General features: G+C 42.1%; 1 protein-coding gene across 3 annotated transcripts; it reads right to left on the bottom strand.

The window, feature by feature from the left end:
* Positions 1 to 11,861: 11,861 nt before the first annotated feature.
* On the bottom strand, positions 11,862 to 20,371 carry LOC144501615 (uncharacterized). 3 transcript variants are annotated; one of them, XR_013499161.1, is made up of 8 exons: positions 19,953 to 20,202; positions 19,449 to 19,533; positions 19,032 to 19,358; positions 17,260 to 17,544; positions 16,762 to 16,893; positions 15,736 to 15,813; positions 14,312 to 14,340; positions 11,862 to 14,227 (listed from the first exon to the last, which is right to left on the bottom strand). XR_013499161.1 is itself a non-coding variant. In XM_078225491.1 (7 exons), the coding sequence occupies exons 2-7, from the start codon at positions 19,513 to 19,515 to the stop codon at positions 14,198 to 14,200; spliced, it is 870 nt and encodes a 289-aa protein (XP_078081617.1). In that variant the 5' UTR covers positions 19,516 to 19,536; positions 19,953 to 20,303; the 3' UTR covers positions 11,862 to 14,197. The 3 variants fall into 3 exon arrangements, 1 of the variants encoding a protein (XP_078081617.1); XR_013499160.1 differs by having other exon boundaries at positions 12,112 to 14,227; positions 19,449 to 19,536; positions 19,953 to 20,371; XM_078225491.1 differs by lacking the exon at positions 15,736 to 15,813 and having other exon boundaries at positions 19,449 to 19,536; positions 19,953 to 20,303.
* Positions 20,372 to 25,285: the final 4,914 nt, after the last annotated feature.

The raw sequence follows: 25,285 nt of genomic DNA, 5'->3' as shown, positions 1-25,285 counted from the left end.
CTTCAGCGGTCACGGGCATTCGGCCTCTGATATTCGGGTAAGCGTTCTCCAAGGCGGCCTTCGCGACACACGACGGTGCAGAGTCGCTGAGCAGAAACTGATAGCCAAGTTCCGCACACACGAGGACGGCCTCAACCGGGATATTGGGTTCATGTCACACTATTTGTAACCCCCACAGTTGCCTGGGCCTGCAGAGTTTCACTGGCTGTCTTGTCTGGAGACAATACACATCTTTTTAGCCTGTCTTGATGCTCTCTCCACTCACGTTGTTTTGTTTCTTAAAGACTTGATTAGTTGTAAGTATTCGCATTCCAACCATTATTCATGTAAATTGAGTTTGTGTCTCTGTTTGTGAACAGAATTCCCACTCACCTGAAGAAGGGGCTTGGAGCTCCGAAAGCTTGTGTGGCTTTTGCTACCAAATAAACCTGTTGGACTTTAACCTGGTGTTGTTAAACTTCTTACTGTGTTTACCCCAGTCCAACGCCGGCATCTCCACATCATGACTAGTAGTGTGTCACAGGGTTCAGTCCTCGGGCCCCAACCATTTGCTATCCATATTCATGTCATGGTAGCAGGGATAGAATGTACTATAGCCAAATTTGCAGATGACAGTAAAATAGGTGGGAAAGCAAATTGTAATGCGGAAATATATTTACAAATTGATATGGATAGGTGAGTGAGCCGAAATTTGGCAGGTGGAATTTATGGTGTTGAAGTGTAACTTTTTTCCTGCTAATTACTTGTAAAAGACAGACTCTACAAAAATTCATTCCGACAATACAACTATTTATTTACGACAGACTGCATGCAGTTTTGGCTGAAACTTGAGGTCAGAGAGCAGTTGGTACAGCTGCTAATTCCTCCACCAAGTCCGCCCCTAGCCCCAGAAACAGTCCACAATTTATACAAAGTCAGTATCAGGTTTTGTGACAAAGGCTTACGCGGGAAAATGAACAATAAAACAATTAGTAGCAACGTCAATACAAGTGGCATCTCACCGTAACTTCCGAGGCCCCTCGGTCTTATCAATAATAACATTATCTTGTCCTTTGAAGGAACAAAATGGTTCTGTGACTCCCTCACCTCCGACCTTATCGTGTTTATGTACGTAGTTCTAGGGCACTTCTCAAAACAACCTGAGATCAGGCCAGTTGGCCTTATATTGTTTTCTTACTTCCCTTCCCTAAGATAAGCAGAGTCAGCCTTAGTTTAAACTTACTAGTTCGGGTGAGGGTCAAATGGTTTAGCAGCTGCTTTGTTCTGTGGTTTTTTGTTAGTATCACTTCGAGCAAGTAGCCACTTTTCCCATCATGCCATTATTAGTTTGTGCCATATCACAATGGTGGATAAATGTGAGGGTATCCATTTTGGTTAGAGGAATAAAAAGGCAACTTACTATCTAAATGGAGAGAAATTTCAAAATGTTTCAGTGCAGGGAGATCTGGGTGTCCTTGGGCATGAACTGCAGAAAGTTGGTATGCAGATGGAGTTTAATTTAGATAAATGCGAGGTGATGCATTTTGGTAGATTGAACCAGGGCAGGACTTACTCAGTTAATGGTAGGGCGTTGGGGAGAGTTATAGAACAAAGAGATCTAGGGGCACATGTTCATCGCTCCTTGAAAGCGGAGTCACAGGTGGACAGAGTGGTGAAGAAGGCATTCAGCATGCTTGGTTTCATTGGTCAGAACATTGAATACAGGAGTTGGGACGTCTTGTTGAAGTTGTACAAGACATTGGTAAGGCCACACTTGGAATACTGTGTACAGTTCTGGTCACCCTATTATAGAAAGGATATTATTAAACTAGAAAGAATGCAGATAAGATTTATTAGGATGCTACCGGGACTTGATGGTTTGAGTTATAAGGAGAGGTTTGATAGACTGGAACTTTTTTCTCTGGAGCGTCGAAGGCTGAGGGGTGATCTTATAGAGGTCTATAAAATAATGAGGGGCATAGATCAGCTAGATAGTCAACATCTTTTCCCAAAGGTAGGGGAGTCTAAAACTAGAGGGCATAGGTTTAAAGTGAGAGGGGAGAGTTACAAATGGGTCCAGAGGGGCAATTCTTTCATACAGAGGGTGGTGAGTGTCTGGAACAAGCCGCCAGAGGTAGTAGTAGAGGCAGGTAGAATTTTGTCTTTTAAAAAGCATTTAGACAGTTACATGGGTAACATGGGTATAGAGGGATATGGGCCAAATGTGGGCAATTGGGACTAGCTTTGGGGTTTACAAAAAAAGGGTGGCATGGACAAGTTGGGCCGAAGGACCTGTTTCCATGATGTAAACCTCTATGATTCTATGACTCTATGTGGTGCAGCAAGTAATAAGGAAGGAAAATTGAATTTTGGCATTCATTGCTAATGGAATAGAGTATAAAAGTAGGGAAGTGCTTTTGTAACTGTACAGGGCATTGGTGAGACTGCATCTAGAGTACTGCACCCAGTTTTGGTCCCCTTACTTAAGGAAAGATGTAAATACATTAGAGGTGACCTAGAGAATGTTCACTAGATTGCTCCAGGTATGAAGGACTTATCTTATGAAGAGAGATTGAACAGTTTAGGCCTCTACATGTTGGAGTCTAGAAGAATGAGAGGAAGTATGTAAGACGCTAAAAGGGATTGACAAGGTAGACGTAAAGTAGATGTTTTTCCTTGTTGGATATTCTAGAATAGTTTTAGGCTGAGGAGTAGCAGATTTAAAACAGAAATGAGGAGGAACTACTTCACTCAAAGAGTCCTGAATCCGTGGAATTCTCTACCCCACAGTACAGTGGACACCGGAACACTGAACAAATTGAAGGAGATAGATAGGTTTTTGGTTAATAATGAGATTAAGGGTTATGGGGAGTGGACGGGAAGATGGAGATGAGGCTGAGATGAGATCAGCCATGATTGTATTGAATGGCAGAACAGACTCAAGGGACTGAATTGCCTGCTGCTGCTCTTAGTTCTTATATTCTTATAAGAGGGAAGGTATATTTTTAAATTCCATATGACCAAGCTAAATAGTTTTTCTCATTTGTACCTTTTTGAGATGTTTGGACATTTTGAAGGAACTTCAGTATATCTGACACCCTCTATTGGCAGGTAGCTAACCTGGAACAGGTATTTTATGCAACTGTTGCCCTCTGCCAGCTGTTTATGTTACTGCAGGCACCTATCGGTACAATAGTGAAATTCGGATTGACTTGCAAGTTTCCGCTGCTCATCCGCAGTATTATATCCCATGTTCGATTATGCACAAAGGCACGGGAACTTTTCATAACAATCTTTTTGACTCATGCAAATCTTACGGGTTTTTCCGGGAACACATCCCGTAATGAGATGGTTGTTCACTTACATCAGTGGAAGCAACATGGATGACAGAGGGAATGAGCAGGAGAGGAGCCTCAGGGAGACGTGAAGCAGGTAAAAGGGGCCTCAAGCACTTAGGAAGCTGGACGAAAGCAGGAGATGAGGAGCAGGGGGAAGGTTTGGTCATCAGAGTATGCCAGTGTGATGGTCATACTAGTGTACCAGCTATTCAGACTTTGAAATTAAATCAATAAATCTGCTAAATTGTTGGGTTAGCAACTGATAGGAAGTATTAACCTGATCTTTTCTCATCAATGTAAAAGTCCATCCTACACTCTGTGATTGACTCATTCACTATCACAGTTATCAGGCAAACAAAGGCAAGGCAATGAGGTGACTTGTCCATATCAATCTTCCCTCTATTTTCTTTTGTTGGGTGTGGCCTCTTTATTTCTTGATACAGTGCCTTTATTTTTATTTGCACTTCCCACAAATGAACTTTGGCCCCGATCCCGAGTTTAACTGGCATCAATGGAAAATTCCCGATGTATTTCTTCTGGTTGCTCTCCAATGTTAACCGTGATTTGTGGTTTGTAAACCACGGTTATTTATTTTCTTTTTGAGACGTAGTCCAGGCAATCTCTGTCTTCTTTCCCCTAAACTAATTACAACACTAAGGGGCAATTTAGCATGCCAATTAACCTAACCCGCGCATCTTTGGAGTATGGGAAACCGGAGCACCTGGAGAAACCCACGCACACAGGGAGAATGTGCAAACTCCATACAGTCACCGGAATTGAACTTGGATCCCTGGTGCAGTGAGGCAGCTGTTTGCAGTGCTAATCGCTGTGCCACTGCACCACCTTGGTTCCCGAAGAAACCAAAAATATGTCAAGCTCAGCCATAACTGTACTCAATGATGAAGCACTCACAACCCCCTAGGATAGAAAATTCCCAAGATTCAATGCCCTCAGAGTGAAATCTCTCTTCATCTCAGTCCTAAATGATTGTCCACTTATCCTAGGATTTTGCCTTATTCGTCTACCAACTGAAATAATCTCCCAGTGTCCACCCTATCAAGTCCCTTCAGAATCGTGAATATCTCAGTGAGATCACCTCTCATTCTTCTAAACACTAGAGAATACAAGCCCAATTTACTTAGCCCCTCATCATCGGATCAATTTAGTGAACGTTTGTAGAACCATCCCGACTGCAAATATATCTTCCCTTAAAAATGGAGAACAATACTGCATACAAAATTCCAGATGTGGCCGCACCAAAACCTTGGCCAACAGTAGCAAGATGTCTTTTCTCCTGCTCTCCAATCCCTTTGCACTAAAGGCTAAAATGCCCGTTGCCTTTCTAATTGTTTGTTGCACCCACATGACAATTTTCTGCATTGATTGTATGAGCGCATCCAAGTCTCTTTAAACATCAACATTTAGAAGTTTAACACCTTTTAAAAAATATTTTTTCGAGTCTCAGCCCAAGACTTGATGGTCGAGGAAGTTGTGTTCATAACACGGTCAAACAGGTTGAGTGTGTCAACTTGCAAATCCTTCTAAACACGCCAATAACTGGTGGTAAGAGTGGGAGAGACTCCTGGTCAGCCACGCTCGATGTGGAGTGGCGTCCCTAATGCAGACTCACGGCCTGTTCCGGCAATTACTAGCTATGGAGACAGACAATGGTCTGCCTTCGTGCACCACTACGTGCGAGAAAAGAATTGGAATTTGAAAAATATTCTGCTTTTATATTCTTATGACCAAAATGAATAACATCCACTTCTCCATTTTAGCCTCCATGTGTCATCTTATTTTCACTCACTTTATCTATATTTCTTTCCAGCCTCTCTGTCCTCCCCACAGTTTATCTTCTCAGCTCGCTTAGTTTCATCAACAAACTTAGACAAATTACTCTCTGTTTATTCATCTAAGTCATCAATATAGATTGTAAATAGCTGAGACCCCAGCACTTGTATTTACGGCACTCCACTAGTCACAGCTTGTGAACTTGAAAATGGCTCACTTATGCCCTTTATTTTGCTTTTAGTCTGTTAACCCATCCCGTACCCGCGCTAATATATTACCCCATCTCCATCAGCCCGTATTTTGCCTTTTGGAAATCCAGGAATATTAAATCTACAGGTTCTCCTTTATCTATCGCACTAGTTACAAAGAACAAAGAAAATTACAGCACAGGAACAGGCCCTTCGGCCCTCCAAGCCTGCACCGACCATGCTGCCTGACTTAATTAAAACCCCCTACTCTTCCAGGGACCATATCCCTCTATTCCCATCTCATTCATGTACTTGTCAAGATGTCCCTTAAAAGCCACTACCGTATCCGCTTCCACTACCTCCCCCGGCAACGAATTCCAGGCACCCACCACCCTCTGTGTAAAAAATCTGCCTCGTACATCTCTTTTAAAACTTGCCCCTCACACCTTGAACCTATGCCCCCTAGTAGTTGACTCTTCCACCCTGGGAAAAAACTTCTGACCATCCACTCTGTCCATTCCTCTCATAATCTTGTAGACTTCTATCAGGTTTCCCCTCAACCTCCGTCGCTCCAGTGAGAACAAACCAAGTTTCTCCAGCCTCTCCTCATAGCTAATGCCCTCCATACCAGGCAACATCCTGGTAAATCTTTTCTGTACCCTCTCCAAAGCCTCCACATCCTTCTGGTAGTGTGGCAACCAGAATTGAACACTATATTCCAAGTGCGGCCTCACTAACGTTCTATAAAGCTGCAACATGACTTGCCAATTTTAAAACTCAATACCCCGGCCGATGAAGGCAAGCGTGCCGTATGCCTTCTTGACTACCTTCTCCACTGGCATTGCCACTTTCAGTGACCTGCGTACCTGTACACCCAGATCCCTTTGCCTATCAATACTCCTAAGGGTTCTGCCATTTACTGTATATTTCCTATCTGTATTAGACCTTCCAAAATGCATTACCTCACATTTGTCCGGATTAAACTTCATCTGCCATCTCTCCGCCCAAGTCTCCAACTGATCTATATCCTGCTGTATCCTCTGATGGTCCTCATTGCTATCCGCAAATCCACCAACCTTTGTGTTGTCCGCAAACTTACTAATCAAACCAGTTACATTTTCCTCCAAATCGTTTATATATATTACAAACAGCAAAGGTCCCAGCACTGATCCCTGAGGAACACCACTTGTCACAGCCCTCCATTGAGAAACGCACCCTTCCACTGCTACCCTCTGTCTTCTTTGACCGAGCCAATTTTGTATCCACCTTGCCAGCTCACCTCTGATCCCATGCGACTTCACCTTCTGCACCAGTCTGCCATGAGGGACCTTGTCAAAGGCCTTACTGAAGTCCATGTAGACAACATCCACTGCCCTACCCTCAATCATCTTCGTCACTTCCTCAAAAAACTCAATCAAGTTCGTGAGACACGACCTCCCCTTCATAAAACCATGTTGTCTCTCACTAAAACGTCCACTTATTTCCAAGTGGGAATAAATCCTGTCTTGAAGAATCCTCTCCAATAATTTCCCTACCACTGATGTAAGGCTCACTGGCCTGTAATTACCTGGATTATTCTTGCTACCCTTCTTAAACAAAGGAACAACATTGGCTATTCTCCAATCCTCTGTGACCTCCCCTCTAGCCAGTGAGGATACAAAGATTTCTCTCAAGGCTCCAGCAATTTGCTCTCTTGCCTCTCTCAGTATTCTGGGGTATATCCCATCAGGCCCTGGAGACTTGTCTACCTTGATGTTTCTCAAGAACCCCAATACCTCCTTTTTGATCTCAACATGACTCAAACTATCTACACACCCTTTCCCAGACTCATCATCCACCAAGTCCTTCTCTTTGGTGAATACTGACGCAAAGTACTCATTTAATTCCTCGCCCATTTCCTCTGGCTCCACACATAGATTCCTTCCCTTGTCCTCAAGTGGGCCAACCCTCTTGCTCTTTATATATGTGTAAAAAGCCTTGGATTTTCCTTAATCCTGCTGGCCAATGCTTTTTCATGACCCCTTTTAGCTCTTCTTACTCCTTGCTTATGTTTCTTTCTATTTTCCTTGTATTCCACACTTGCTTCGTGTGTTCCCAGCCTCCTAGCTTTGACAAATGCTTCCTTTTTCTCTTTGGCTAGCATGTGCAATTTGTGTGTGACCATCGGCTCAACATCATACATGTCTGTGCCAGACACCCTGACAGCTTCAAATTGAGGAGTTCGGATATCCCGGAAGTCTTTGAGGAGGAGCCAAGGGTGCAAAGATGGCTCATGGAGGACCCACTTCGGACTTAGCTGATGACACCTGTGCGGAGGCCTGAGACTGAGGTGGAGACCCAATATAATGAGGCCCACGTTGCCACCCGTTCGATAGTGGAGCAGTGCATGGGGCTCCTCAAGATGCGGTTCACGTGCCTGGAATACTCTGGTGGGGCTCTCCAATATAGCCCCCTGATATTGTCCCGCATTATGGTGGTGTGCTCTGCCTTGGAGCAGCGCGGAGACCTTCTTGAGGAGGAGAATGTGGAAATTTACATCCTCAGGAAACTCAAATAAATACAAGGAACAAAATTTCCTCTTTCTAAAACCTTGCAACCTTTTATATATTCATGGGAATATTACCTCAGGCTCAAACTGATGAGGTGGAACAAGTCAGGTTGGTTCCACAGAGCAGGACAACAGAGAGAAGGCACTGAAGGAGAGTGTTAATGACTACATTGAACCTTATTTCATAAATGAAAAATAATGCACTGTGGTCACAGTCACTGAGAATTTCATTGAATAATAGGGTCAAACTACTCTGAAGCTGTGAGAAGGGTGCAATGATTCAAACAGAGAGTTCGAAAATTAATGTTCACAGAGTGAGTTGGGAGATGACAATGCAGAGAATGGGGAACTTAGGGTTTGGAGAAAGTTAGCAAGGACTGATTGAGTAAACAGTGAGCAATTTGAGAAGGTGAGTGACTAAAATGGTTTGGCCAGGCTGGAGGGTGTGGAATCATGGCCAATGCCTGAATGGAAATTCAAATGTGTGATCGCTGAAGAGAGATAATTATTTACAATGTTAATTAAACAGAGACAGAAAGGCAATTATATGTCAGGAACTTAGTGAGAATGGAGTTAAGGGAGGGAGCATTATAATTATAGGTATCAGCTGAAATAAGGTTGGGTAAGTCAAAGTGAGGATATTGGAACACAGACAACGGCCATCCGTTCATCGTTTGAATGAAAAAGAGAAATCCAGCCTTATTTAATTTCCTTGCTTTTGGTCTTACAGGTTACGTCACTTCAAACACACATCTAAGTCTCTTTTAAATGGGGAGAGATGGTGGTAATATTTTTGGACTAGTAATATAGAGACCCAGGTTAATTAATGCTTTGGGGATATGGGTTCAGATCCCACCATGGCAGCTCGTGGGTGGAATTTGAATTCGATTAATAAAATCCGGAATTGAAAACTTATCTCAGACTGGTGACCATGACAACTATAACCAATTGTTGGAAAATGTTTTTCGATTACCAACAGCTATGTGGTGAAGGACATCTGGCATGCTGTCCTAGTCCTGGTCTGGCCTACATGTGACTCCAGATCCACAGCAATGTGGTTAATTCTTAATACCTCTAGTGTTGGACAGGTGTAATATCATTTGGTCAGTCCAAAGATATGCAGGTTAGGTGGATTGACCATGTTAAATTATCCTTTGGTGTCCAAAGATGTGTAGTTGAGGTGGATGAGCCATGACAAATGTGCGAGGTTACAGGGATAGGGCAGGGGGAGGGATAGCCTGGGAAAGATGCTCTTTCAGAGAGCTGGTGCAGATTCAATGGGCCAAACGGCCTCCTCCTGCACTGAAAGAATTCTATAGTTCTATGGCCCTAAACTTGGAAGGGAGAGCAAACATGGATGGAGTGGAGAGAGGCAGAGACAGAAGTCCAGGAAAGCAGAGGCCCTCATTTATTTTCTGCCCTGGAAAAGCCCTTCCTTTGCCCTGCAAAAATAATTCAAAGCCTGTCTTTTGCCCAATTTTTCAACTGTACTGGCAGTAAATGTACACACATGGACTCGATAAGTTTGGTCTAAAATGGCAATCTATGTCCTAGGCCTGTCATTGGTCTCCAATTTATATAATAAGAGAGGTCTATTGCTTAAAACAATGAACTTCAACAATCCAGTGATAGGCCCTTGGAAAAATGGTGGAGACCAAAAAACATTAATATTATTAGGACAGTTTATAAACCATGATTAAGCCATAACAGACCCAGTAGCAGTGAAATGAGACAGTCGTGCCAGGCTTAAATAACCTGCTCACATTCACAGTCCAGGCTGACATGGATGGATATAGGTGGATATAGAATCCTTATGGGTAAGTTATCGGAAATGGTTTGACCCCCAAGGAGCCTTGGCACAGTCAGAATTCAGTGATAAGGCAGGGGTAGCATGTATTAAAAGGAAAGCCACCAACAGCATACAAGGAACTATGGATGGGAATTTTCCATCCTGCTGCTTTGGTCGAGTAGTGGGGCAGGAAATATGAGTGAGAGGCGACAGATCAGGTTTGCACTTGATTTTTCACCTCTTGCGATATTCCCGGCCTTGCGTTCTACCGGCAAAATCAGCCTCGCACAAGGGAAGGGCGCGAGGTGGATTTAAATATTAATGACATGTTTTACAATCATCCAGGCTCACCTACCTTTCTCAACTTGCTGGTCGAGGACCTCACCAGCGAGGAGCACAGATGATTCCCACCAACAGGGACCAGTTGTGATGGCCTTGCTGGCGGGACCGGAGGCCATTTAAGTCCCGGATGGTGGGGGGCACAGGGTCGGGCAATGCCTCTTGGGTAGTTCCAGCCTGGCACCCTGGCAGTGCCAAGGGGGCAGAGTGTGAGGGGGCAGAGAGAGAGGGGAGTGACAGATCTCCCAGTATACTGTGTATACAGTGTACACAGTATACTGGGAGATCCCTTCAGCAGCCAGCTTCCGGACGAGCTGAAACTCTACATCCCCCCTCCCGAGGAGATTCACATTCCAGCTTCTGTATTGCACAGAGTGCCGTAAATTGCCATCACCATTACTATTATTGAAAAAACAGTCAAGAAATCCTCCCGTTTTCTCGCCCATTTTACACCTGGAATTTTTCCGAGAAAATTCCGGTCAGTATAAAATTAGCCACCCAATTATCTGTACTATAATGAACCTTTATACATGCATGTTCCAAAGGCTGGATGCAAATTTGCATGAATTGGAACCAACATTATAGAATTCTTATTTGAGAAGTGCCCTACCTCAGAAACAGCTGGCAAGCAATCATGGTGGACTGTTATCTTGCCCTGTAATTATATACATTTTCCCAATTTACTGATGTTCAGCACCAGACTGACTTGTAACATAGGCAAGGAGGAGTGTGTTAAACAATCTCACAGTTCAAAGTAATTAATTGTAACAGACCTGGGGCCTTATGACACCATGAGAACAGTGTCAGTATTTAATAGGCTGCAAGTGATACCTGGAATCTCATTAATGAGACAGTTATGGACCCATCAAAGTTAGTTTGCATTAAAAGCAAAACTGAGTCCAGGCTCGCTATGATGGGCCTCTCGAGATATTTTGTATTCCCATCACCACTTGCTTGCGGCAAACAAGGATGCAAAATCCCAGCCACTGATTCTGCTGGAATGCCTGTTGAAAAATGGCACCTGGACCTTTGAACCCATGAGCTAACAGTGGGGCTGGTGACTTCCTGTCCATCCTTGCCACATGATTGCCCAGTGCCCTTGCCTCTGCATATCTAATTCACAGAGCAGCCACGTGATTACACGTGGCCAATTGTCCCACCTACAAGCAGAAATGCCATAAAGCTCTGTTCCTACCATTGGGAGTCACGATGTTAGAAGAAGATTCTACCTAATACTGGACTATTCCTTTCCAATTCCACAGTCAACCCGGAGGATATATTCCCAAAAATCTAACTGGCACAGTGGTTAGCACTGCTGCCTCACAGCACCAGGGACCCTGGTGCGATTCCCGGCTTGGGTCACTGTCTCTGTGGAGTTTGCACGTTCTCCCCTTGTCTGTGTGGTTTTCATCCGGGTGCTCCAGTTTCCTCCCACAGACCGAAAGAAATGCTGGTTAGCTGTATTGGCCATGCTAAATTCTTCCTCAGTGTACCCAAAGGGTGCCAGAGTGTGGCGACTAGGGGATTTTCACAGTAACTTCATTGCAATGTTAATGTAAGCCTGCTTCTGACTAATAAATAAATAATAAATATTTGCCATGCATGGAAATTAGAGGAATATCAGTCTTTAACAAAATACTGACTTGCAATGATGCAAATTTTAACCTTAACTTTAATTGGAGACTGTTATCTTGCAAAGATCTTTGTGATAAGCTTTGTCTAAGTATTTACAGAGGATTAATAGTAAAGAGATATCTTTATTGAATGGAAACAGTCCAGAATATCAGCAAATGAACAAAGCAGCTGAAACAAGAAAGCTACTTATTAAACTTTATGAGGCGCAATATTTTTGTTTTGTATAAAATGAGGATAAGGTAAAAAATCATCACTGCATTTTAAAAATGTATTTATTTGTGTTTAGCAGCAAACTATGAAACCTGGTATCTTAATCAAACCAGTTTTTAGAATAAAATGATACATTTATTCACTTGTATCAATGGCTCTGATTATGATATGGAATAAAGTAATGAAGCAACCTGTTAGAGGATAAAATGGGTCAATTTGTTTTACATTATAGTGATTTACAGTAACTAGTGTGTCAATGACCAATTTTCACAACTTTGCAAAGTTTCAGTTTTTCATTGTAAGTGCCTGCAATTCCTTTTTAATTGAATGAGAAATACAACCCCAGCAGAGAAACATCTTCGGAATATTTCTGTAATCATCCAGCAGGAATACATTTTATTATGTACAACTGGGCTAATAATGTTCTTCTTTTTCAGAGTGCTGTGATGTCACTCAAAAACCACATTCTATCCAGCTGTGAACCAGGGATACTCTTTGAAAGGCACCATGTTAGATTGAGGGCCAAGCCCTCTTGTGTGCAGTTTTCTGTTTAGTGTTTTACCAAATGTGCCAGTGGACAACCAATGTGTAGCATTGATTCCTTACAGAGGAAACAGTGAAGAGTTCATCACATTAGGCCAGTCAGGTGTCTTCTCTTCTTTGGCAATTCCTCAGGATAAAGGAAGATTTGCTTCCATTCCAGTTCCATTCATTCTGAGACGGCTGATCCATCTGATGCACAATCTGCAGACTCTACTACATGGAGAGAAGGTGGTGCTTGAAGGGCCAACTAGATGGGTTGCCTGGGGGTTTATGCACCACCTCCAATGCATCTACGCCACCTTTGTTCCTGACAAAGTATCTCGATGTATTCAATGCCTTCCCAAATGCATCTTCGACATTTTAGTTGGTCACAAGCTAGGGTCTCCTGTGAGCTGGCAGGGGTGTTTGACCCCCTTCAAGTATGCTTTGAGACTAGCCCTAAAGTATTTCTGATGTCCTCCGGGGAGTATCCTACTGTGGCTGAGTTCCGCGTACAGCAGTTGCTTTAGGAATCTGCTGTCAGATATATGAATGTCATGTCCTGGCCAACTCAGCTTGTTTTGAGTGACCCACACCTCGATGCTTGGTGAGTTGGTTTGGGAGGGTACACTGCTGTTGGACTGCCTTACTTGCTGCTGGATTTGGAGTAATTTGTGAAGGCACCAACAGTGATATTTTTTCAGTTCTTTGAAATATCTGCTGCAAGGTGTCCAAGTCTCGAAAGCACACAGCACAGGGAACACTGCTGCTTGGTCAACCATGGGCTTAACCTTGGATTTAAGATCCGAGTCCTTAAATAGTCTTTTCCTCTGTCGATGGAAAGTTGATCTGGCATATTGGAGTCAATGATGAATCTCATTGTCCATGTCTGCCTTCATTGTTGTTGATCGATGGAGGGGAGGTGTTATGCCTTGAAAGCTGGTTGGAAGAGGGCCTTAATTTTCCGTGTTTTTAGTGAAAGACCCATTTTCTCATATGTTTCAGAGAATAAACATTGACCTGGAGCTTAGTTTCTGAATGAGCAACACGCAAGCATTACCTTCTTACTGATGCTCAATGACAGATAATAGAGTGGTTTTGGATTTGGATTGAAGGCAACGTAGGTTGAATAGTTTCCTCTCTGTTCTGTAGATTATCTCCATGCCTCTGTGTAATTTGCAGGACGTAAAATATTGGCGTGAGGAAAATGGAGAGAAGAGTTGGTGCAATAACATAGCCTTCATGTCCCTCATTTGGGAGGAAGAGCACATGCTTGGGATCTCAGGAATACTGTGTGTTATATTAAAGAAGGGAGACAAGTTCACTTCCAGTAACTATAGAGGGATTTCCCAGCAGACTACTACAGGGAGGTTAATTACAAAGATCCTCCTTAACTGCCTCTGCCCAGTGTCCAGGAAGCTCCTTCCAGTTGCAGTGAGGTTTTCACCCACCAGGAGGCATGACGTGACACACACTGCACAGAAAAATGCAAGGAACAGTACTAGCTGATGTGAATGGTCTTTTTCGATCTCAGAAAGGCTTTTTTCTCTCTCGACCATGAAAGTTTATAGAGCATATTCCTCAAATTTTATTGCCCTCACAAATTTGTCACTCAGCCTACTCCATGATGACACGCAAGCCGTGATCCTCACCAGCAGAACCAGCACAAGCTCTATCTCAGTGAAAACTGGCGTCCAACGAGACTAATGCAATATCCTGGGCAATAACTGCACCCAAAATAATTCAGTTTCCAGATACGCATTGAAGTGGAAAGTGACAGTGCCTGAAATAGTCTGTGTAGTTTCAATTCACCTTGCTTTATTCGCAGGGACACGGATAAGCTTCACCACAGTTACTGTTAAACATCAGTTCTCTGGTCACTTGACATCTGTTAAAAGAATACAAAAATCTTAATTGATAACAAATGACACAAGACTTTGAAAAATAGGCTAACGTTTGTAATTATACCTACCATTGAGATTCTGCATGCACTTCTAACTGCTGAAATAAAAACAAAACAACAATTAATTCATTATTTAGGCACATAATGTTTGATTTGAATTAACCTGCCCAGCTCTGAAAATTTGCTGTTCATTATTTCTTATATTTCTAAAACTCTGAATCACATATAAAGTTTATTTCTTTATTTATCAGTCACAAGTAGGCTTACATTAACACTGCAATGAAGTTACTGTGGAAATGCCCTAGTTGCCTCACTCCAGTGCCTGTTTGGGTACACTGAGGGAGAATTTAGCATGGCCAATGCACCTAACCAGCACGTCTTTCGGACTGTGGGAGGAAACCGGAGCACCCAGAGGAAAACCACGCAGACACGGGGAGAACGTGCAAACTCCACACTGACAGTGACCCAAGCTGGGAATTGAACCCGGGTCCCTGGCGCTGTGAGGCATCAGTGCTAACCACTGTGCCACCGTGCCACCCAATAATATAATAAAGGCAGTAATCTCAGTACAGTTGCCATCATATTGACTGTTATATGCAATACTCACATAATGACCATTCAAACAATTTCTGCTACTCCTTTAGCTAACCATAAAAAAAACTTCATAACCAAATTGATCCAAATTAAGTTCAATCACCAATCCTGTACATAAGATTTCAGCCCTCTGATTTGATGAGGAATGCACAGTATTGTACTGATTATGTTACCAAATTAGTAAGACAGAAGTCTGGATTCGTGATTCAAAAAGAGAGTTCAAATCCCACCATCACAAAGTGAGCATTCAAATTCAGATATTTCTTTAAAAAAAAAAGCTGCTACCACTACCCTGAAGAATGGGCAGCACGATGGCACAGTGGTCAGCACTGTTGCCTCACAGCACCAGGGACCTGGCTTGGGTCACTGTCTGTGTGGAGTCTACACGTTCTCCCCATGTCTGCGTGGGTTTCCTCGGGGTGCTCTGGTTTGCTCCCACAGTCCGAAAGATGTGCTAGTTAGGTGCACTGGCCAGGCAAAATTCTCCCTCAGTGTACATGAACAGGCGCCAGAGTGCAGTGACTAGGGGATTTTCATAGGAACTTCATTGCAGTGTTAATGTAAGCTTGTGATGCTAATAAATAAAATTCAGTCATTTTTACAACAACGTCCTGAAAAGTGTTTTGTGGGAAGGAAAGCTACAGTCCTCTACTTGAGTCAAGTAGCCCACCCATATGGTTGCCCCAGCCTTTTTTCTGAATGAGCTGAGCAAGTTATTGATTGTATTACAAGGCAATGGGGATGGCCTACCATCAACTCATGACTACTCCAAAATAAATACCAGCATTGCCAGAGGTGCACACAACTAAAGATTTATTTGTTTGTTTCCTTCCTTTCCTTCATCCATTCACCTCTCCCTTGGCGGGTGGAGAACCTCCAAGGTAACTTATTCCACACACCTCTGCCAATGTTGCTTGCTGAATGTGCCTCAATAGAAGGTGCTCCAGAGCAGTTCAGTTTGCCTCATCTGTGCTTTTCTTCATTGAGGGGTAGAAAAATGTAAATTACGATTTGTTTCTTGTCTCTCTGCTCATCACCCAACTAAATCTAAAGGTTGTAACTCATTAGGCAACAGTCATAGCTTGAGTTGTCTCTCGAAGTCTCCTGAGCAAACTAATCAGCAAACATTTTCCTGATCAATAACGATATTTGGTTCGGCAGTTCAGCAAAGAGCTTGCTAGTGAATTAGAATGGCAGACAGAATCTGAAACTGCTCAGGATATTTGAGATTCTGTCATCTTTATTAAGTTTTGGAACTTATATAGTTGGTATATAAGTCTATAGTCTCTGGAGCAGCAGAGGCTGAGGGGAGACCTGATAGAAGTCTATAAAATTTTGAGAGGCATAGATAGGGTTGACAGTCAGAATCTTCTTCCCAGAGTTGAAATGCCTCATACTAGGGGGCATGCACATAAGGTGAGAGGGAGAAAGTTCAAAGGAGATTTGAGGGGCAACTTTTTTACACAGAGAGTGGTAGGTTTCTGGAACGCGCCGTCATTAAAAAAATTACTTGTTGAAATTATTTGAAGAATAAGTGCCATGAACTTACTCCGAAACTGTCCCTGGACCTCATATTCTTTCTCATCTATATTCCACACAGCACAGGTATAATTGTCTTCAGGGATATGAGAGGGACATTTTAGGGCTTTTAGATCAGCACATGAATATGCAAGGCATAGAGGGATATGGACTAAGGACAGGCAGAAGGTATTAGATTAATTTGGCATCATGTTGGGCATAACATCGTGGGCTGAAGGGCCTGTTCCTGAGCTGTCTGGTTCTATGTTCTATAATTGAATTGGTTACCAGATTCTAGGCATGTGCAAAGGCTGAGCAAACATATTTTAAACAGAAGCTTATGTAATTATTCTTGCAATAATTACAACTTTTAAAAGGAGCCAGAAACATTTCTATAATCATCATACCTGGCTGACTTGTTTTCTGCAGTTGCCAAACCACCAAGATTGCTAGTGCAAGAAAACCTACTCCAATAATCACAAAGACAGTGATGAGATTCGATTTCTTCCTCTTTATTCTTCGTTGAGTTGGACCGAAGTCTGAAAATGAAAATGTGGGGGGGGGGGGGGGGGGGGGGGGGGAACAATTTAATTAATTATTAATTCCAGTATCAGTCTTCATATGCATAAATATGCATAACTTATTTCTATGCTTCCATGACTAAGACAACAGCAAAGTCGACGTTCAAATAATACTCTGAGGAAAAGGACAGCAACAGTTTATAACGATCCACAAGCTTCTCAGAGGATATAATCATGGGTATTAAATAGAGCCTTGTGGCATTATTCACATATTGAGAGCAAATAGAATGAATTTAAGTTTTAAAATTTTAATTATTCATTAAAATTAATAATTTAAAAAATTATTTGTTGAAATGATTTGAAGAATAAGTGCTATGAACTTACTCGAAAGCTGTTCCTGGACCTCATATACATTCTCGTCTATATTCCACACAGCACAAGTATAATTGTCTTCCGAGGTAATTCGCCCTTTATTGGTTTGAAGTATGCTGGTGATCTTCATCAGTCCCGCTGGGGTTTTATTACTGTAACTATTAGACTCAGATGTGAGGTTTCCATTGACAAACCAATGTATCTGTGCCTGTGGGTATCCAGTTGTTTCACAATTTAGATTTATAGTGCTTGTTGTAGTATTCAAGAGTGAGGTCACATTTGGCAAACTGTATGGAGCTAAACATGATTATGCTGTTATTATTGTGATGAGAAAGCACTGTAAAATGATATAAAACAGTTTTTTATGCTTCTTCTGCACCCAGTAAAGAACAACAGTTCTCAGTAAATAGTAATTCCCAGATTTACCACAATAAATTAATTACACTTAGATCAGCTTTACACTTAGATTACCTTTGATACAGTGTGTGAAAGAGATAATATTTAATGGTGTCAGTTTATGACTTTGGCCTGCATTCTTAATATTTCAATTCAAAACTCATTAGTCAGATTTTATTGCACTTTTCTTTCTACATTTTGTGCCAAATATATGCTTGTATAGAAATCTTGGATATTTTTCTAGAATACATCTGCAACCTCTGCGAATCAAGCTTATTTAGTATCGATAGACTGGATATTGAGTTTGATTACATAGTAACTAGTGGGTGTGCATCAAATCATAGTACATAGAAACAAGAAGCAGGAGTAGGCCATTCAGCCCTTCGAGTCTGCTCCGCCATTCATTTTGACCATGGCTGATCATCAAATTCAATATCCTGATTCCCTCCTTCCTCCCGTATCCCTTGCTCCCAGAGCTATATCTAATTTTTTCTTCAAATCAGACAATGTTGTGGCCTCAATTACATTCTGTGGGAGTGAATTCCACACATTCACCACTCTCTGGGTGAAGAAATTTCTCCACATCTCATTTCTAAAAGGTTCACCCCTTATCCCTAGTTCTGGATTCCCCCACCAATGGGAACATTCTTTCTGAATCTACCCTGTCTAACCCTGTTAGAAAGTTTAAAAGTGTATTTATTAGTGTCACCAGTAGGCTTACATTAACACTGCAATGATGTTACTGTGAAAATTCCCTAATCGCCACACTCCAGCACCTGTTCAGGTACACTGGGGAGAATTTAGCATGGCCAATACACCTAACCAGCACATCTTTCGGACTGGGGGAAAAAACCCACGCAGACACAGTGAAAATGTGCAGACTCTACACCGACAGTGACCCAAACCAGGAATCGAACCCAGGTCCCTGGTGCTGTGAGGCAGCAGTGCTAACCACTGTGCCAATTTTATAAGTTTCTATGAGATCCTCGCACTTTTCTAAACTCCAGTGAATATAATCCTAACCATCTTAGTCTCTCCTCATATGACAGACCTGCCATCTTTGAAATCAGCCTGGTAGCCCTTCGCTGTACTCCCTCTATAATAAGCAAATCCTGATTATCCTGCCTTACAATGTGGTCACCTAAATCATCAATGCATCCTCCGCTAACTTCAAAGGCTAAAATATGTTTTGAGATTTCCAAAGATATGAAAGGTTTTCTGGAAATGCACAATCATGATTTCTTCTCTCAACATGACTCTGGTTATAACTTACATTTTGCCTATCTCACATGTTAAGATTTTAGATGTGAGAATAAAATAAGAATTTGATGCTAATTAAAGGCAACCAATACAAGGGAGAATATCAGGGAAAGAATATTGTTACCCACCTTTAACCTTCAGTGTGATTTCTTTATCCCTGTGACCAGAAACTGTTTCCAAATCATATTGATAAGTCCCTTCATCTGTCAGTTGTGTTTTCTGGATTAACAGTGATACATCATTTGAATCCGGACGAATTATTATAATTCGATTATGAGGTTGTTTGGCACCAGCTTTTAAGCTGAACACGGATGTTCGTTTTTCATTTTTTTCCATTTTGCTCAGTGTAACGTGATCATATGTTTTTACTATTGTTGATTGGATTGAGCATGTTAGTTTAGTGTCTTCATTCAATATTCCTGTCACTACATCCTCACAATCTAATGTCACAAAGCCTGAAAAACAAGAATTTCCATTAGTTCACATTGCCTCAGTGATAATCGGTGTTCAATGAACTATAAATTGAGTAATACTCCAGTACTTACTTTGCGCAAAGAATGCATCTTTGCATAAGATGACATTAAGGAAAATTATTGTACGGTGTAAATCCATTACCGGGATTCAGTTCACCTGCTAATATGAATATAATAGAAAAACATCACTAATAACACAAGGCAGTTTTTTTTTCACAAGAGATCAAGTCCTGTTAATGGGTCAGAAAGCGGCAGACAAACTTGTTCTGGGAGCGCAATGGGACCCAGGCATTAACATCATTTGAGGACGGTGGTCTGCCCCTCCCCCCCCCCCCCCCCCCAAAGTTCCAGAGCCAACTAGAGAACTGGCAATTTCAGTTTTCCTGCTGTCTCCCAACCCTCAGTAATCTCAGTCAAACCTGATTCACTTTGTGTAGATTTTGTCCGGCCTTTCATGGGAGGATGTATGGTTGAAGCATTCAAATTCACATCAGATGCATTTGCATTGCTGGGGACGTTAGCTTTACACAAATGTCAATAAAATAATTCTTAAAGTTTCTGAAAGTCAAACTGTACCTTTTGTTCCCAGCAAAATGCAGAGATCCAACCTGTCCAACGGGTTCAAACTAACCCAAGAGAAATCACCATACAAAATCCCACACTTAGACAATTGCTGCGAGTGTTTCAGGGATCCGGACACCGCTGGACTCGGAACCGAAAGCTGGGATCTGCGGGGAGAGAGTTGAGGCAGTCGGCTCTCGATCTGTTGATCAATCTGGGAAAGTTACCAGCGCCTGTTAGCTGGTGTTGACAACAAACAGCGAACAAAAGTTATCTCTGGTTCCTATAATCGACTCAGTGCAAAAACAGGGAACAACTGGCGCTCCACATTTTCTTCCCTCGCCTTTAAACTTTCCCTTTCGCTATGATTGGACATTTGGCGAGTTGGGAGTTGGCAAAGAAGAGGAAAAAAGCCAGATGTGCCTGATGTCACCGAACTTTCCCTCCCAGCACAGAAGCACTTCAAACGATGCATTTTCTCTGAAACCATTTAAGTAAGGGGATTTTACGAATGAAATTTGATATCAGTTTTAAGTCCAGCAAGGGGAGTTTTTTTTAACACAGTTAAGGAACTGTTTCAAACACTAGATGGAGTGAAAACTCAATTTTGCCAAACCGTGAGATGGGATAAAGTAGTGTAGAAGAGACAGCACATGTGATTTGGGGTGATATACTGACATGAATTGAGAATTTAACAGAGAGTAGGAATAAATTAATCATTCTCAGGTTGAAGGCTGTAACTAATGGGGCAGGGGGAACAGAAAGGATCAGCACTTCAGTCCCAACCAGCATGCAAGAAACAATACTTTTCACTATATACTAATACATTCATGGAGCGATGGCCTAGTGGTATTATTGCTCGACTATTAATCCAGAAACTCAGCTAATGTTCTGGGGACCCGGGTTTGAATCCTGGTGGAATTTGAATTCAATAAAGAAAATCTGGAATTAAGAATATACTGATGGCCGTGAAACCATTGCTTCACTTACGTCCTTTAGGGAAGGAAATCTGCCATACTTACCCGGTCTGGGTAAGTGACTCCAGAGCCACAATAATGCGGTTGACTCTCCACTGTCCTCTAAGGGCAACTAGGGATGGGCAATAAATGTTGGCCAGTCAGCACCACCCATGTCCCATGAATGAATAAAAAAATTGACAACAATAAATCAAATCAAATTCAGAATCTATATTACTGATTTGGATCTGGGGGATTACATTTAACTTTCCAAATTTTTTTAGATGATACAAAAGTGTGAGTTTTGAAGAGATGCTTCAAGGACATTTGGAGACACTAAGAGGAGAGAGCAAGCATTTGGCAGGTGGAGTACTATGTGGGGGCATGTGAGGTTATCCACTTTGGTAGGAAAAACAGAAATAACGAGTATTGCTTAAATGCTGAGTGATTGGGAAGTGTTGATGTCCAATGGGACCTGGGTATCCTTGTTCATAAGTCACCGAAAACTAGTATGCAGGTGAAGCAAGCAATTAGGAAGGCAATGATATGTTGGCCTTTATTTTTTTTATTCATTTGTGGGACATGGGTGTTGCTGGCTGGCCACCATTTATTGCCAATCCCTAGTTGCCCTTGAGAAGGTCGTGCTGAGTTGCCTTCTTGAAACGCTGCAGTGCATGTGCTGTGGGTTGACTCAGATTGCCATTATGGAGGGAATTCCCGGATTTTGACCCAGCGACTGCGAAGGAACGGCGATATATTTCCAGGAGGATTTGAGTAAGAGCAATGATGTCTTGTTGCAATTATATAGAGCCTTGGTGAGACTACACCTGGAGTAGTGTGCGCAGTTTTGGTCTTCTTACCTAAGGAAAGATATATTTGCCACAAAGTGAGTGCAACACCAGATTCACCAGACTGATTGTTGGGGTGATGAAATTGTTCCACAAAGGGAGATTAAATAGACTGGGCTTTTATTCTCAGGAGTTTAGAAGAATGAGAGGTGATCTCATTGAAAACATATAAAATAGCGCAGAAGGATGTTGCCAATGGCTGGTGTTTCAAGAACCAGGTCTCTTACCTGAAACAAAAGGAACTTCAACAGTCCACTGATAGGTAATGAAGGCTAAAGTATCAAAGTTAATAGGGAACCATCCACAAGGCACAATTCAGGCCATCGCAGACCCAGTGACAACAAGTTGAACTCACCAGGATCAGACTTAGTTAGAAAAACTCCCAATGTTGAATAACCTTTTGGCATTCAGAGTCAAAGCTGACATAGGAGTAAAAGAATTTGTTGATAAGTTATCAGAAATTGTTGAACACCAACGAACATGGCAATAGCAAAGATTCCAAAACTAGAAAATGCTGGAAAATCTCAGCAGGTCTGACAGTATCTGTGGAGAGAGAACAGATGATGCTTCATCAGAGCTCTGACGAAGGGTCATCCAGACCCATGGTAGTGACTCTAGCGTCCATGGATTATGAATGTTGCTGGCAAGGCCCATCCCTAATTTCCCCTGAGAAGGTGATGTTACTGCCTTCTTGAACCACTGAGGTTCATCTAATGTAGGTGCACTTCCAGATTTTTGACCCAGCAACAGTGAATGACTGCCAAAATATTTCCAAGTTAGAATGTTGTGGGCTTGGAGGGGAACTTGCACGAAGTGAGGGGAACTCCCCTGCCACTGCTACGCTTGCACTTCTCGGTGGTACTGGTTGCTGGTTTGGACTGTGCAGCCAACAGAGGCTTGGCGAGTTGCTGCAGTGCATTTTGTGTATTGTGCCATTGTGTGTCAGTGATGGATGGGGTGCCAATCAAGCAGGCTGCTTTGGCTAATCCAGAAGACTGAAGTAGTAACTCAAAATTAATGAGTTCAAATCCCACCACCACTTTGTGCGAATTTGAATTCAGTTAAAAAGTAAGCTAGTGCCATAACATGAGCATGACATTTTTAGACCATTGGACAAATCCAGCTGATTCATTCATGTTGCTTGGCATGAACAGGTAGTCCTCCTTTAGCCAGTGCTGGTTTATATGTGACTCCAATCCCACACTATTTTGGTTCACTCTGAACTGCCCTAGCATACCAATCAGGTGTGTCAAACTACATTGGAGAAGACTTCACCTTAGAATCACCTGAAAATAAGTATTTGATGGATATTTGTGTTGAATAAATGGAAACAGTGGAGTAAGTCATTCATTGTGATGAGTGCTTGTAAATACACTGTACAAAAAAGTAAACTGCATTGGGATATCTTTGAACTTGTATAATGTTTGAAATGATACTGGAAACTTGTACATCTGATGTGCCAAGTGTACATTACAAGATATAAATTTTAAATTTAAACTTTAGAATCAGCTTTGATTTGGCACATATTCCCTCTTTAAAGGGTTTTGGCTTGAAAAAGGTGAATGATGCAGATCACCTTTAATTACATTACAGCACAGTATACACCAAAGTATTATTTTACTGTAAAACTCAATGTCAACATAGAAAGTGACTTTGCAAGTTGGCGTCCCCCAGGTAGAATTCAATTTCCTATTGAAGATTTTTTTTTCTGTCCCTGCCCCATTTGCCTTTCCCCTGTACCAAATACAATGGACAGATTTGTAATGAAGCTACTGCCTGCTCGCAAGATAGATAGATCAATATGGACTGCAGTTGCTGTTGTTGTTATCATTTGCAAATGGCTGTTTAACTCAGCCATTGCACAAGCAATCCATGCATCTGACCAATCACAGAGAGTGGACGTGATGCTGACTTGCATTGGTCAGTGATAGTGTTCCCTTGCCTTTCCCATTCTCTGAGTTTTTCAAGCTTTCTGCTTCCAAAGTTTCCATCAAAAAAGAAACTCAAATGTTTTTGAATCATTGCACCACTTTCTCGATGTGAAACTACAATTAATCCTAAAAGGCCCTTCCCTGCTTCATGTTCCAGGAAGTACTATGTATCAGATATCGGATTGGTTCAACATTAATAGCCATGACAGGAATTGAAATCATTAATTACCCATAATTTGTGAACATTGAACTCCAATAGACACTTTCATACATACAATTAGTGTTTTTTTTAATATAAATGAACTTCAGTTAACTTTCATAGAATCCCTAGAGTGCGGAAAGAAACTTTTCAGCCCATCGAGTTTGCACCAACAACAATCTAGGAACACTGAACACCCTAGGCCCTATCCCCATAACCCCATGTATTTATGCTGCTAATCTCCCTGACACTAAGGGGCAATTTACCATGGCCAATCCACCTAACCTGCACATCTTTGGAGTGTAGGAGGAAACCAGAGCACCCGGAGGAACTCCACGCAGGCACAGGGAGAACATGTAAATTCCTCACAGTTGCAGAAGGTTGGAATTGAACCCAGGCCCTCGGCACTGTGAGGCAGCAATGCTAACCACTGTGCCACCATGCCAGCCTTTTGATGTTGACATTGAGTGTTACAGTAGAACAATACTTTGATGTATATGCTGCACTGTAATGTAATTAAAGATGATCCATATGGTTTACCTTTTTATAACTCAACTGAGTACAGTTGGCTGCAATATAGAACATAAATGTCAGCATATTTCAGAGCCCTCCCTGAACTGTCTCAGATAAAGAATACGTTTTCCTGTAGTAATGAACACTCTAGGTGAGGTGTTCAGCGTTCCTATCTACTTGCACACAGCTGAGTCATTCAGGTGAGCAGGAGGAGCTAAGGCTCCTTCACCGGTAAACCATTCACACTATTTTCCCAGAATAATTCTAATTGCATTCCAATCATGATAGCACACAGAAAATCTGTCATTAACCTTCACAATGAATGAAAAGAATCTGTTCATTCAGGGATTGGAAACTCTGGCTGTCCAAGTTTGTAAAGCAACATAAGCAACCCAATAAAATTGGATGTTCTTGCTCCTGCCTTGCTGTAATCAATTTCTTGGAAATATTGCTGAAAGATCCATTGCCGCAGATTAAAAGAGATTTCAGTCATGATGAGTGAGATATGGAATTAGCAGAAGGGGCAGGGGGGAGGGAGGAGGGGAGATGGGGGGCAGGCAAGGAATGCAGGATTTGTCTACAATCTTCTAACAGTAGTCAGGACTGTACATAAATAAAGAGAACAGGGATTCGTGGCAAAAATAAAATGGTTAATGGAAAATTTTCATTTTCACAGGGACTGATTAAAGCAGAGCAGTGGTAAAGGGAGTTATAATTTCTAGAATGTATTGGGGACAGTTTTCTTGAACAATGGAGTGGCATTTCCTGGATTGGGACTTCACTCAGCGTACCCAGTTGCCAAGACTTTTCATGCACGCTTTAGCTTTTCTCATATGATTTCCCGGAAAAGTGAGCTGCTAATTGTTCCCCCGGAGAGGATTTTTGAAACTTGTCCAAATCA

This window comes from Mustelus asterias, chromosome 12, assembly GCF_964213995.1.
Source record: "Mustelus asterias chromosome 12, sMusAst1.hap1.1, whole genome shotgun sequence".
Lineage (NCBI taxonomy): Eukaryota > Metazoa > Chordata > Chondrichthyes > Carcharhiniformes > Triakidae > Mustelus > Mustelus asterias.
Note: the sequence above shows the minus strand (reverse complement) of the source record. Positions and strands in the feature narration are given on the sequence as shown.